The sequence below is a fragment of the Erythrolamprus reginae genome, chromosome 1 (assembly GCF_031021105.1).
Source record: "Erythrolamprus reginae isolate rEryReg1 chromosome 1, rEryReg1.hap1, whole genome shotgun sequence".
Classification (NCBI taxonomy): domain Eukaryota; kingdom Metazoa; phylum Chordata; class Lepidosauria; order Squamata; family Dipsadidae; genus Erythrolamprus; species Erythrolamprus reginae.
The window spans coordinates 157768230-157783382 of NC_091950.1; the positions used below are offsets into that span (position 1 = coordinate 157768230).

The 15153-nt window shown below is 39.4% G+C and overlaps 1 protein-coding gene across 1 annotated transcript in view; it reads left to right on the plus strand.

Annotated features, from left to right (window-relative positions):
• Nucleotides 1-15153, plus strand: part of SLC49A4 (solute carrier family 49 member 4) — a 110512-nt gene that overhangs the window by 20913 nt on the left and 74446 nt on the right. The window contains exon 2 of the mRNA XM_070730278.1: nucleotides 10048-10141. Within this exon, the coding sequence (XP_070586379.1) occupies nucleotides 10048-10141 (94 nt within the window). The remainder of the gene's footprint in view (nucleotides 1-10047; nucleotides 10142-15153) is intronic.

Below are 15153 nucleotides of genomic sequence, written 5' to 3' on the forward strand. Positions count from 1 at the left end.
GTAATGTCTTAATGAGCCTTAGAAGTTCAGGAACACTCCGAGTTTTTAATAGTCTCCATCTGTGTCCTCTTTACACACCAACCTCTATCACATTCATTTGTAAAACCTGCTTTTAAAAATAATTGGAAATTGTGATGTCACATTAACTTTGATTATTACATGGATTTACTATGCCATAGCAAGAAGTACTAAAGTAATAAGCCTAAACTCAGCATCTGTGAACAAACTACCAAAACATTAAGAAGTGCTATACTACACCTTCAATATATACAATCACATTACCTTTTATGGATTATAATATACTTTATCAGACATGGAATAAAATTTTGTGTGTGTGTATGTGTGTTTGTGTGTGTGTATACACACAGAGGAGGGAGAGGAGAGAGAGAGAGAGAAGGGGTGAATGGAAAAATGAGAGGCAGAATTATCCGTAGTTCAGGAGTGGGTTGCTCCCAGTTCGTCCTGGTTAAGCAAACCAGTAGCAGTGGCGGGAGGCTCTCCCCACCTGTGCATGCTCAGAAGCAGTGTGTGCATATGCATGAGCAAAACAGTAGCAACGGGATTTAGAAACCATTACTGTCTTAGATGGTAACAATAAAAAAGTATATGTTACCCAGATAGGCTTGTATAAATGAGTCACTGTGGTAACAAACCATGGTTTTAAAAATAAGAAATATTCCGAAATTCTCTAGCTTATTTATTTTATAATGACATTGATCTGTGCAATTCCTTTTCTCATCATCTTGAGTTCAAAAGGAAATTGATTTGGGTCTATTTTATTATATGTAGAATTTGGATAAATTGTGCAGTGAGCACTTTCTGGCATAGAGAATGCTGTATATATTCCACAGTTATTATGAGGGATATCTTTGTTGCTTGCCTTATAATGTGATTTGTTCTTCCTGGTAAATAGTTTTAAGTTAAATGGTTATCTGTAAGTGGATATAAAACTATTAACCGTTGCCCATGAAGTAGCAGTGCCTTTCCCAGGATGGGGCAGTAGATTGCTGATATGGTTGAGTGATTTTATCTGAGGAATATTACTTTTTGTTCTAGTACTTTGTATAGTAGATTATTTAAGAAAACCAAACATCAGGAGTGGACAGTGCAATTTAAAAAATGCTGATAAGTGCTATGATAAATGATATCTATGAATCTCCTATCTGGGATTTATAGATTATGAGTATTACCTTAAAAACCAACTAAAATGTTGCTGAAGCCAGACAACTTATAGTCAAAGCCATGAACTTGATCTCCAGTGGGTATTCCAATTTCAAAGGTCAACAGCATAAGGTTGGAAGCTATTACATACCTCTAATGATTCCCAATTATAGTATACTTTATGTATCATATTTATACCTAGTACAAACAAAAGAAACCCAGTGATTTAGACTAGTTAAATGGAACAAAAAGAAACAAAACCATCTTTTGTGAAAACAATAAGAACCCAAGACCTGACCTTAATAACTTATAACTACTATATATAACATTAGATAAGATTGGGCTCCCCATTATTCACTATATGCCCCCAAGAATGTAGTATTTCAGTTTTCAAAAGTTTCATAAGACAAAAACAGTTGGGCTAATCTGATTTCTAATGGAAGGCCATTGCATAATGTAGATGGTGTTATCTAAAAGCAGTAGCTATGAGCATCCACTCCATATACTGTATGTTGCAGAAATGGGTGATTGTTAGAAATTTATTTGACACACAAGTCAGGCAGGTAGAGTCTGGATTGAGAAGATGGCCCTACAAGTACCTCAGTACCAAGCAATGCAGAATTTATTGATAATGACTAGCACAAAGCAGAGGCCAAAGCTAAGCTGCAGTGTGCTTCTAGGAGCAAGCTAGTGCCAGGAAATAACCGGGCTGCTGATTCCAGAAACTTCTGAGTGGTCTTTAAAAGCAGTCCATGTAGACTGCATTGCAGTAGGTCACAGGCATAATAATTATATTATGAGTAGTGTTGGGCGAACCAAACTTGCAAAGTTTGGGTTCGGCGTTCGCTCGAACACCGCGAAGTGCCGCCGTCCAGGAGGAGAGTGGGGGATCCCATCGTGGGATTCCCCACCTCCTTTTGCTTCTGGCGCTGCAAGCAAAAGGAGGTGGGGAATCTCACGATGGGATTCCAGGGGCGGGGCTTTGACGTCACGGAGACTCCTTCCTGGCCGGCCGAAACGGAGAGGAAGGAGTCTCCGTGATGTCAAAGCCCCGCCCCCGGAATCCCAATCATGGGATTCCCCAACTCCTTTTGCTTGCAGTGCCGCTGCAGCATCCTTTTCCATAAAAATAAAAGGAAGCAAAAGGAGGTGTGGAATTCCCCACCTCCTTGTTTATTTTTACAGAAAAGGACGCCACAATGGCACTGCTGTTGTTCGGGTTTGGGTTTGGCGAACTCACCTGAACTTCACAGCAAAGTTCAGGTGAGTTTGCCAAACCCGAACTTCATTGGGTTTGCCCAACACTAATTATGAGTTATTGTTGCAAAGTCTTATCCTTTGGGGAGAGAGCACAACAACTAAACCTAGGGAGCACACTAAATGAACTTAGGCAAAGTTCTCTCCCCCCCCCCCCCCACGTGCCCTCTATCTGCTCACACAGTACTCATTTGTCTAAGTGGAGTCCCATACAGACCTGGTTTTTCATTCTCCTCCCCCGATTATAGTACAGTGATGGCTAACCTTTTTTTCCTCAAGTGCCGAAAGAGCATGCATGTGCGCTACCATCCATGTGCGAGTGCCCACACTCATAATTCAATGCCTGGAGAGGGTGAAAACAGCTTCCCCCATTCCCCGGAAGCCCTCTGGAGGCTCGAAATGGCCTGTTTCCCAACTTTTGGTGGGCCCAGTAGGCTAGTGTTTCACTCTCCCCGGTCTCCAAAGGCTTCCCTGGAGCCAGCGGAGGGGAAAAATGCCCTCTCCCATCCCCCAGGAGGCTCTCTAGAAGCCAAAAACACCCTCCCAGAGCCTCTGTGTGATCCAAAAATTAGCTGGCCAGCACACACATGCATGTTGGAGCTGAGCTAGGGCAATGGCTCGCGTGCCAGCAGATATGGCTCTGCGTGCCACCTGTGGCAGCCATGCCATAGGTTCACCATCACTGTTATGGTACATACTGTAACATGCTGATGACACTGTATTCCAAATGGACATATGATCTCTCTCACTGATTTCATGCACATGTTAAAAACATGAGAGAGGATGGAACTCCATCAGAAAATGGCTGTCTGGGTAATTTCTCTGTGCTCACCCACACCCACACACTGGTTGGAACCATCCATTTAGGAAGGAGCAGAACTTTGTAGAAAGGTATCCTAAATCCCTTCTACATATATATGCAGTCCAAAAGGATACCGTGATTATTGTTCCTTTTCAAACAGTCCTCAATTCCCACACAAATGACTTGATGTCAAGAGTTTATGAACACTGCTTCCTTGCCAGGTAACCAGGCAGCTCTCTGATTCCTAATTACAGCTACTGAAAGAAGGATTTGCTCCTTTTATTGAGATCGAATTAGATTAGTGTGGCTTAATATTGGAGAAGAAGGAATACAAGACAGCAGCTTCAAGCAATAAATGGATCAGTGTTGTCTGACAAATTTCCAATTCATCTAAGTCAGAGAGCAGTTTCACTGCTTTGGTTGCTATGTGGACATCAAACCTCTTTTCTCATGCTATGCAACATATTGTTTTTCCCCATGGTGCTTGGGGAAATAGCACTAATGCAATTGATCTTTTTGTATGAAGTATACAGTATCTTGCCCAACTAGACTCTGCTTGTGGTACTCAATCTTTACTTTGGATCCTGATGTCCAGAGTTTATTCACTTATGAAGATTAGGATTAATTCTCCTCGGTAATTTTTACTCACATAATTTTCATATAGAATTCTTCTTCATTTGGACAATAACAAGGCTACCTATACATGGCAAAAATATTAAAAGTTCTTTAAATCCAATATACTTGGTGATGGTTTATTTACAAATTGTAAGATGATGTAAAATCTTACTTATACCAATAGCACCAGATTGCTTAGAATGTAGATAGTAGAAGAATAGACACTAAGTAACTAGCAAACTATAAAATATTTAATCCTAGGTACAGAAAAGAAAGCTTAAGAAAGGCTGATGTCCAGCCAGGCTTCTTATCCATTGATATGAGAGTAGGTTGGAAGATAGTAAAAGCCAGATTGCATTGTTAGAGAGCATAGAAAGGAAGTTGAACTCTGATAAGAGGATGAATTGTTATCAGGACTCTGCTTCCAGCCAAATATATCACAGATCTTTTTACTTTTGAGGAAATCTTTGGAAACACTTTTGCAAGCTGTGACTGGTTCTTCCTTCTGTTACTGTGATCAGAGTTATATTTTCAATGACTTCTGGCTATCAGAATAGGTTTTCACGAAGATTTATTTCTTGACAATGCTGTTTGCCAGAGCAATTGATATGTAACAGTTCACGCCATTCCTTGGCTTTCAATTGTGACTTGTACATATTCTCTAAATCTCTAGCATTTTTTTTCTTTCCTTGAACAGCATTTGTCAACATTTATGGTACAGAGAAAATATGCAGAACATTCTAATGTTCTAGGAGATGTAATGCTATAACTGTAGCATGACTTCAATGATATAGCATGCAATGCTAAAAAGATTTTAGCATTACAGGTGTTAAATAACATTATGTATCTTCAAATCAGAGTTACAGTATCTTCTAATGACATACAGATTAATATAAGTATGGATAAACAAATATAGATGTCTGTTGTTCAATTAAATACCCTAGGGTTCTTCATACAGATATTTTTCCAATAAGTACTACAGTAGAACCTCGACATACGAGCTGCTCTACATACGAGGATTTCGAGATACGAGCTGGGAGGGGAGAGACATTTTTGTTCGACTCCCGAGCTCAAATTCGGGATATGAGCCAAGGCCTTTGGGTTTTCGGCTGAGGGGAGGGAGTTAGGAAGGTCCTCCTGCTCGCCTGTCATCTTGCATGCCTGTCAACCTTGTGTGCGCCGCAGAACGGGACAAGCCGGCGATGCGCGCCCCGCCTCCCCCACCCTGGCTGCGGGCCGTCCGCGCCGCTGCTCCGCTTGGTCGGCGGCTCTGGAGAGGCAGAAGCCAAGAACCCCCAGAGTGGGGCGGCAGGCGAGGCGACCGCCTCTCCGCTCGCCAAGTGCCGTGGGGAAGGAGGGAGAGAGAAGCAGGCGGGCAGCAGCCGCTTTCCTGCTTTCCTTCCTTCCCAACCGGCCTCTCGAGGGTGGCGGGGGCGGGTTCCTGGCCTCGGAGCTAGCAGGGGGGGCGGCGGCCGGATCCGGCTCCCACCGCTGATGCAGTTGCAGAGCCACGCAAGGTGGCTGCAGGAACAAAGCGTCGCGCCCCCCTGATGGCGTTCGGCGGCTTCCGAAGCGGCGCTGGGCGAAAGAGGGCGGGCGGGCAGCGGTGGAAGGTGAGAGGTGCCTCTTCGCGCGCTCAATCTGCCGGAGAGCTGGAGAAGGGGGCGTCCGGACCCCCCACCCCCAGCAGAAGCCAAGGCCCCCCCCAGCCGAGCCCGGTGCAGTCACCACCCGGTCCCTCTTGGCAAAGCTCGCCCCCAACCCCTGAGGTCCTTGGGCTGAGAACGCCCCCGCTGCAGATCGAGCGCACGAAGAGGCACCTCTTACCTTCTGCTGCTGCCCGCCCGCCCTCTTTCGCCCAGCGCCGCCTCTGAAGCCGCCGAATGCCGTCAGGGGGGCGCGACACTTTGTTCCCGCAGCCACCTCGTGTGGCTCTGCAACTGCATTAGCGGCGCGAGCCGGACCCTGCCGCGGCCCCCCCTGCTAGCTGATTTTGATTTTTGGGCTTGCACGCATTACTGTAATCGCTTTTCCATTGATTCCTATGGGAAACAATGTTTCGACTTACGAGCTTTTCAACTTACGAGCCTCCTCCCGGCACCAATTAAATTCGTAAGTCGAGGTATTACTGTATACATCTGGAACTCAATACAGTTAAACCTTTAAAAGGCTTAGAGAGGTATTTTATGCATTTTGAAACCCTGTGTGCCTCTAATTAGCTTTCTCTTAACCTGAAGAAATGTGAGAAAATAGGGAAAAAAATACTGCTTTCTGCTCCATTCTTATCCATTCTTATTTTGACTTGTTGGAAATCCATAAACTATCCTCCCCAGGTGGGAAAAGAATATGTGGGAGAGAGAAATAGGAAACTGATAATAGTCTTTGTGGGTATTTTCTAACATATTTAGCATGTTAAATCAATATTACATATCATGAACCCAGTTGTCTAGTAAAAATGTCTATAGAATTAGTTTTTAGTATTCTAGTGCATTACAGTGTGTCCAGGAGACACAACTCATGGTAAAGCTAAAGACACAAAAGCATTGATTTTCTAAGATGTAAAAGCACAAGGGTAAGGAGCAGATTAAGCCTCTACCTACTTCTGTTTGATCCACATTTCTCATAATGTACAGCAAAGTGCTGTGTTTGAAAGTCTGTAGCAGAAAAAACAAACAAACCCAATTTGCCTTCATTCCTTATAGAAGAACTAGGACTTTGGTAATGGTGCTGGAAGCATAGTTGACACTACTGAAGTAATACTATTAGGCTAAACATGCATGCAAATAGGAAACTCCTGCAGGGTGAAGCACAGTCACATTTGACTACAAACATGGAAACTATAGTGAATAGAGCTGAACGAAGATATTAACTCAGCAGGGATTATTAAGAAAGGGATGGAAAGGAAAACCACCAAATTTATATTGTACAGTAATAAATCTAAATAAATCTATAGAACATCAGCATTTGGAATACTGGTCACTGAATCTACGGAGAGGGGCGGCATACAAATCTAAATAATAATAATAATAATAATAATAATAATAATAATAATAATAATAATAATAATAATTTGAAAAATGATACATCTGGAAAACCAGAGAAAAAGGCAAGTAAAATGATCAAAACATATAAAAATTTCCTGATGACTTTTTTCTTTGATAAGTGGAGAAAAACACAAAAGAATCAGCTGTCCTTGACTTTGGTACTAAGCAATAAGAAAGGTTTAATTGAGGAAATGGAAATAACAAAAACCAAGTACAGTATAAGATAAATTCAAAGCATGATAAATAGGATTTCACAGCAGTAGAAGCTATTGAAAAACAGAGCTCAAAGTGGATGGGAATTCCTAACTGTAAAATTCTTAAAGTGCAAATGCAAACAACTACAGTAAGTTTAAAAATAGAGGATAGTAAAAAAAAGCCAACCGTCTCATAAAAGGTCATACTGCTAGAACGAATACCGAATAGGTTTACCATACATGAAAATTGTCTGCAGGTCCAACACAGCCAAATCTGATTACAAAAATAGAAAATCCTGAAAAATGAAGGAGTTAATAAAAAAAGACTGACAGGAATACCATCCAGCAAAGTGAATGCCATTAAATAAAAAAATAGTAAACATATTGAATCAACAAAAATACTGAAATTGCAGGGAAACCGAATTTTTTTTTTACATCTTTCATTATTATAGAAGATATAAGATGGGTAACCCCAGCTGGGTTTGACTTTCGGAGGTGGGGATGAGGGTGAGGAATAAAGTAGCTAAAGCAAATTAGGTTAACAATGCATGATATTCTAGGAGAAAGTGATATAGCACCAGGCATATATCAGCCAGCCATTTTAAAATTCTTACATGTCAAAATAATGTCCTCCAAATTAGAATTGGTGCCAGAGCACTACAAAGCAGACAATATGACACTAATTGTAGAAAGGGATTGGGGGGGATGCATAACAACCCCAGACTGATCAGCTTCAGAGTAATTAACTATGATTGGAAGTCATAGAAATTGGAGGATGGATGGATGAAGTTTGTTTCAGACAAATTGGTATACATGGTAAATACATGGAGGAACATGAGTGTCAAGAGGCATGTGCATAGAAGTGACTTAGTCATCACTATGTACTTGGATTTTCCAAAAGCCTTTGATATAATTCCTCATTAACATCTCTTAATGTGGTTGTGTGATAATTTTTTTTAATGGACTATTGAAAAAATAGAGTAGAAATAAACAGGAATTCTCCTGAATAGAGGAAAGTAAGAAATACTTTTATATCTTTTCTTCTATTCTTTTCTTTACTTATATTATTACATATCTTTCTCTTCAATGTGTATTATGTATTGGACAAAATAAATGAATGGATGGATGGATGGGTGAATGAATGAATGAATAAATAAATAAATAAATAAATATAGTGCTTCAAGGATTGAGTTGGGATCAGTACTTTTCAATTTTTATGATCTTGACTTACTTAGGGATAAGCAATGAGTTGGCCAAGCTTGCATATGTTACCAATTTATTCCAGGTGGTAAGCCATAAATGATTACAAAGAGCTCTTTAAAGTTGATGAATAAAACTGCTCAGGTAAATAATGAATGTGGTTAGCTGAACTAAGTGTAAACAGATGCACATTAAGTCAACATCTGCCTCCACCCTACAAGTTCACATGTATAATTGTTGGCATTTGACCCAAGAAATTTGTGAGAAAAAAATCTTGTAAGTTAGTTCAGTGATACTATGAGCTCAGTATGCAGGATCTGGGAAATCACAAATTCCACACTAGAGATCATTAAAACAAGGACGATTCAGATTCTCCAATTTCAAGATATTTTAAACATCTGTAATAATATATGTAATTCTGGTTGCTAACTATTAAAAAAGTAGCTGGAGCTGTGGAAAATGCAGATGAGGACAAGAAAATCTTTTAAACACCTTGCCTGTGAGAAAATGATAGAACTTTGAGGACCATTTAGCACAGAAAAAAAGGTGGAAAAGACATAAAGGAATATAAAATCATAGTTTGGAGAAAATAGAAACAAATTCCTTTTCAGAACATAAGGACTAGGAATTAACCACTAAAACATATTGGGAAGAAATATAGAATAGATAAAAGCAATAAGTCTTTATATAAGCACATCATTAGTTAGTAAAATTCATTACCACAGCATTTAATGATGATAATTGACTTGAATGTGTTTCAAAGAGCATTTATCTAATCCACAAGAATATAGAAAGATGGTTTAGTAAGGGCTAATATTGGACGTAATACCGCAAAGTAAGGGGCGATATTCCTTCAGCTACCAATATCAGGAATACAGTGGCTGGTGGTTTGAAGAGGGGTAAGCCTTTTTGGCTTGTACGCTTTCTAGAGGCATTTGACTGACCATTGTGGGAAATTAAGGGCTAATTTGAAATGGATGTTGATCTGATTCAATAGGGCTATCCTTACCTTCTTAAGGAATGTGGATTTACACTCCAATAGTTCCTCTGTGTATCTTTTGTTGGAAAGATATTATCTTCTATAATATCTTTCCAACATTATTTATACAGAATGTAATTCTGCTGTAGAATTCAGCAATACAAGCTTGTATCATGATCAGGAAATGAAAGTAAACAAAATATGTAGAGGATGAAGCCTTTCGGAAACTCCTTAAAACCCACCTCTTCCGTCAGGCATGGGGGAATTCAAACATCTCCCCCTTGCCCATGTAGTTTCTGTGTATGAATTGACTGTGTGCTTGTTTTTTTATATATTGGGGTTCCTTTTGGATTTTTTAACCTAAAACTATAATTTAGATTGTGAAATATTAGATTTGTTACTATGTATTGTTTACCATTGTTGTGAGCCGCCCCGAGTCTACGGAGAGGGGCAGCATATAAATCCAATAAATCTAATCTAATCTAATGTGGCTATAAACCATGTTGATAATATTTTCAAACTGAAGACAATATGCCTCTAACCACCGGTCGTTGGAGATAACAAAAGTATAGGACGATTTTCCTCATGCCTTCTTGCTTGGTAATAGTATATAATAAGGTCAAGCAATAATTTGGCCTTCATTATGACGAAACACTGTTTTTATTATCTTAATCATTGGGATTTTATTAACAGTGTTGTATTGATCAATCAGAACTTTCTAGTTCCCGAATTCATATTTGCCAAGGTTGCCATGTTTTGCTAAAACAGTTGTCTACTTTCTTTGCTCCCCTGCAGGCCTCCGGAAAACTGTGCTGCTAACATCCTTACTCATGGTAGTAGGCGCTGGGCTGAGATGCATACCTGTATCCAACCAAGAAACAAGGAAATGGTAAGAAAATGCGATTTTGCAGGACAACTCACTGCCCATAGCAGTATACAAAATTTGGTTCTCCACATGTAGTTTACCTATGGGAATATTAAAAAAAATCTGTCTGAAGCATGACATTTATCACTCCTTTTAATAAAATAAGTACCGATATAATACTGTATTTTTATCACCTAATTATTAATTTTAAATTTCTTTAACTATGAGTTTAATTCGTTTTTTTAAAGTGCTTAGATTTTTGAAACTCCAGTGAATATTAATAAATGTATTCATTTAAAAAGTAGCACAGTATTCAGAGCACTGGTTTACTTTTCTTCATTTAAAAATATCAGTAAATTATTTTGTATAAAAATTGTAGACATATCGCATTCCTGTACAGAATAGCGGGGGGGGGGGGGAGGCTGATTGGTGGTGTGCACATGAACACATACTCATTGACATACTTTGGTTAATACTTCATTGAAAGAGCTGTTTTTAATAGAATTTGTAGATGGTGCCATTAAACAAAGATGCTTCATAGATTAGCTAAAAATTAAACTGATGGGTGCATCTTTTGAAGGTCTTATAAATTGCTGACTCTTAGGAGGACAGAGTTAAGCACTGCATCTTTAATGCATGATTTAAAAAACAACAGTAAAAAGAATGAAGATGCTAGAGGAATATAGAATCCAAAAGAAACTGTGGAGAAAACCAACAATCAAATAACTAAAATGCCCCATCAAGGATCTGCCAATAATTCTAGCTCATAGCCAGAGCTTACAGCCAGATTATAAGGTCTCATTTAAATGGGGCCAAGGTAGAGGCTACTTGAATCTCAGGTGTGATGGTGTACCAGCAATGCCATAAGAGAGAAAGCCCACTTCCTTGGGATGCACCATTGTTTGTTTAATAAGACCTGGAGAATACCAACATTTTCAGACATTATGGTTGGGTAGGAACTATGGGCGATAGGTGCTCCCTCAAATAACAAAGCCCTATGCCTGGTAAAGAGCAACATAACCAGCAACCTGAATTTTACTGAGTCTACAAATAAATAGTGCAGTTCATGAAGAAAAGGTAATTCAGGGGCCTGCTATGATCTGCCCATAAATATGCACCCTGTAAAAGAGACATAGGAAAGAGAAGAGAAAATAGTGAGGAGCCATACCTATTGAGACATAATCATCAGTGAAGTAGAAATCTGCATGAACAAGCAGTCATATTTGTCTACTACAAGCATTAAACTTTAGGAACATTTGTTAGCTTCAAAAAGTTATGCCATGCCATTAGCATACTGGGAGTATTGATTTTAAAATGTCTTATGTTTTATCTTAACTAGAAGGAAAACTTCATAATTAGACATTTGAAAATCAATATATGTATGTGGCATGAAGTACAGCTGCTGAAAAATAGATTATAGCATTGGTTAGCACATTGAACTAGCTGAGAGGGAAATGCCCCTTTAAAGATTTAATAATCGTTTTAAGCATTTTGCTGTCGATTGCAGCTGTAGCAGCCAAATTAGAAGCATTCTACCATAATCTTTTAAGTAATCTTCATTTATTAGTGGACTGATTCAAAATTTAAAATCTAGTAGCCCAGGATAAAATGGCAGAGGAGAGAAGCAACCAGTGACTAGAGGGAAGGGCTGGCAGAGCAACTATTATTATTGTTGTTGTTGTTATTGTTGTTATTATTATTATTATTATTATTATATTAAATTTATATGCCGCCCCTCTCCGAAGAAATGAAACCCAGTAGCCATATGGCCCAGTGCCATTTTTGCCTGGAGAGATTAGAAAATACTATTTTTCATTATGCAACAACAAAAAAAAGATCAGCAAAGGCTGCTTTCACAATAGGCAAGAGGCAGGCTGAGAACCACAGCATGCATTCACATATTTGGGAATTGTTAAGTTCATATACTGAGATGAGCAGGATATGCAGATGAATCCTAGGACTTATGTGATACATTTAGATTAAATTCCAAAATATACTTTGATGCGCCCAGGACTTAAATGTAGCATCTGTTTTTAAAATAGCAATTCAGTGGTACCTCTACTTAAGAACGCCTCTACTTAAGAACTTTTCGAGATAAGAACCGGGTGTTGCCTCTTCTTAAGAACCCTTTTCTACTTAAGAACCTGAACCTGGAAAAATTTCCCAGGACATTTGAGAGCAGCACGAAGGTCCGGCCAGTTTCCTGCCATTCCCCCTTTAATTTTGGCCATTTCGGGCTTTTCTGGGCTGCCAGACGAGCCTTTTGGTGGCGGTTAAGGAGGCTTTGGCACTCCAGAACGAACGAAGCATTTTTCTTTCTATGGGCATTAGAGAGGGAATAAACTTCTGCCAGAGCCCAGAGAAAAGAAATGCTCCCTTCGCTCTGGGCAGCTCAGAGCGCACGGAGCATTTTCCTTTCTCTAGGCCTTGCAGAGGGAATAAACCACTTCGCTGTGGTGACTCCCTCGTGCTGCTTCCCACACACCCAGCATGAGGTTGCCTCCCGGGGCATCTGGGCACGGAAAGGCAAAAGGGGGCGCTTTGCCCCGACCGAATCAACTCGGCTTCAGTCAAACTGAGGAGTTACCACAGTGAAGGAAAGGCGCCGGCTACAAAGCGAGTGAGCGAGAAGAGGGGGGAGCCCTTCAGCATGGGATGGAAGAGGAAGCAGGTAGCAGCAGCAGCAGCCGCCTTTCAGTCAAAGGAGCGGGAGGTTCCCACCTCTCGCCCTCCTGGGTTTCTCTCTCTGGCGCAGTGTATGGGAATCAGCCTCGAGCCGGGTGTATGGGAGGTGCGTGCTCCTCCTTGCTACCTCAGAGTCCCTCTTTTTTAAAAAAAGCCTTAAAGTTTTGGATTTTTTTGAATCTTTCTTTTTCTTGAATCTTTTTTTAACAGTTTTTATTCACAAATAGAAAAACAATACAATTCAAAAAGAATAATAAACATAATAATAAAAGTACATTTTAGAATTAAATGGGAAAGACTGAACATCCCTTACAGAGATTATTACAAACATGTAATTAAGAGAAAGAAAAGAAAGGGTAGGGAGAAGGGGGGGGGGAAAGGAAAAACCTAGTGAAAGAAGAGAAAGAGAAACAATTTTTTTATTCCCCTCACTTCACCTTCTTCCTTCTGCAGTGACTGCCCTCCTCCTCTTCCCACTCAAATTCTGAGCTTTTATTTCTTTCCTAATGGGTTTGCATATATTATTTGCTTTTACATTGATTCCCATGGGAAAAATTGCTTCTACTTACAAACTTTTCTACTTAAGAACCTGGTCATGGAACGAATTAAGTTCTTAAGTAGAGGTACTACTGTAGCTTCTTCCAGGATCTTTGCTACAAAAAGAGGTAGTCATGTAAAATCTTGGAAAAATGCTAGAAGTGCTTTAAAGTGTTTTAGACTGTTGCTGTGTGTCATGTTCCTGCATGCTCTGAAGTACATTTTGGAATTAAATGGGAAAGACTGAACATCCCTAGCAGAGATTACTAGTGCAAACAAGGGATATCCTGGAGGATATGCCCGGAGATTAACTACTGCAACAAACAAGTTATGTTGCCTGTGAAGTTCATCCTATTGTAACACCTACATGAGGCTTTTCTTTTTCTTTTTTTCTTTCTACCTCTATACAGTTACCTTTTCCCCACCTCACATTGATAATTTCCTCCCCTCCCTTTGTTTCCTATAGAAGGAGGTAGGGATATTGATATATATTTGAATGTTGTTAAATATAAGAATGAATGTTTGGCATATGCATTATGGTCGTCAATTATGTCTGTATCTTGGGTCTCTTACTTGTGGTCAATTAATATGAATTAATAGTTAATTCATAGGTTTTGGTATAGTAGTTCAGGCACCAGGGCAGAAAGTGAGAGACTGAGTTCTAGTCCTGTCTTAGGCACAAATCTAGCTGCATGGAGTTGAGCCAGACCTTTTTTCTCAACCCTAAGAAGAACCACTTCTTACAAGAAAACTTGGCCAGAAGTCTGACACAAATGTCACACACAGATACACATATGTTAATTCAGTTATAGTGGTATCTTGATACTTGTCATTAATTGGTTCCTGGGAAGTGCAACACATACTAAAAATAATGAATGCCAAACAAATCCTGTGACTCACCATATGATCTTTTGTTTCAGCTGGGAAGAACTTTCTGTTTGTCCCTTTTTCTGTTCTAGCAGGGGGGACTTCCTGTCTGCCCTCGCAGCTATCCACTGTTTCCTATTGCAGCGACATTCTCAGCATGACCAACTTTCGGTCCGTCCTCCACAAACATAACCCTCTTCCTATTGCAGCATACTGAGCATCAAAGAAACACCTTTTCTTTCTTTTCCCCTTCTTTTCTACACTGTTCCATTCTCTTTTCCCTCCCCTATTTTTCCACTTATTTATTTTTGTATTTTATATTATTAACTAATAAAAAGGACACTTTAAAAAATGAGTACCAAACAAATGAGGATTACGGGGACATTTCATTTCAAATTAAGTCAAGTATCAAATTCGATGAGTTTTTGAAGCAATCGAATACCAAGATATCAGTGTAATAAAATTTTGCTTTGGGGGAATATGTGTTTGGCAGATACATATATTATTTTATTTGCACACAAGGGTTCACAAATATTCCATGCATACATTTATTTATAGGAACAGAAAAATTCTAAGGTGGTTATTTTGATGGAGCTAGCTTTACACAGTATTTCATGTTATGTTTCTAGTCTTCTTTTTGGAGAAATCCTCTTAGATTCATAGTTTTCTTTGAAATAAATACAGTCGATGTTAGCAATTTAAGAACTTCCTGTGTTCCAACATCTAGTAACTTCTTGTTTAATTGTCTGGTGACAGACAAGTGGCTATTTACCAAACACTTCTTGATGTTTATATGTATTGTATTCATATTAAAGAAAAATTACCCACTAAGTCATTTAAAAGCTCCTTGGGGGATCTTTAAAATAATTGTTTACTGTTTACTTGTTTTCTTTTGGAAAATGTTTGGTTGATCTTCCCACCCCACCCTTATCTCAATGTGGCTCTAA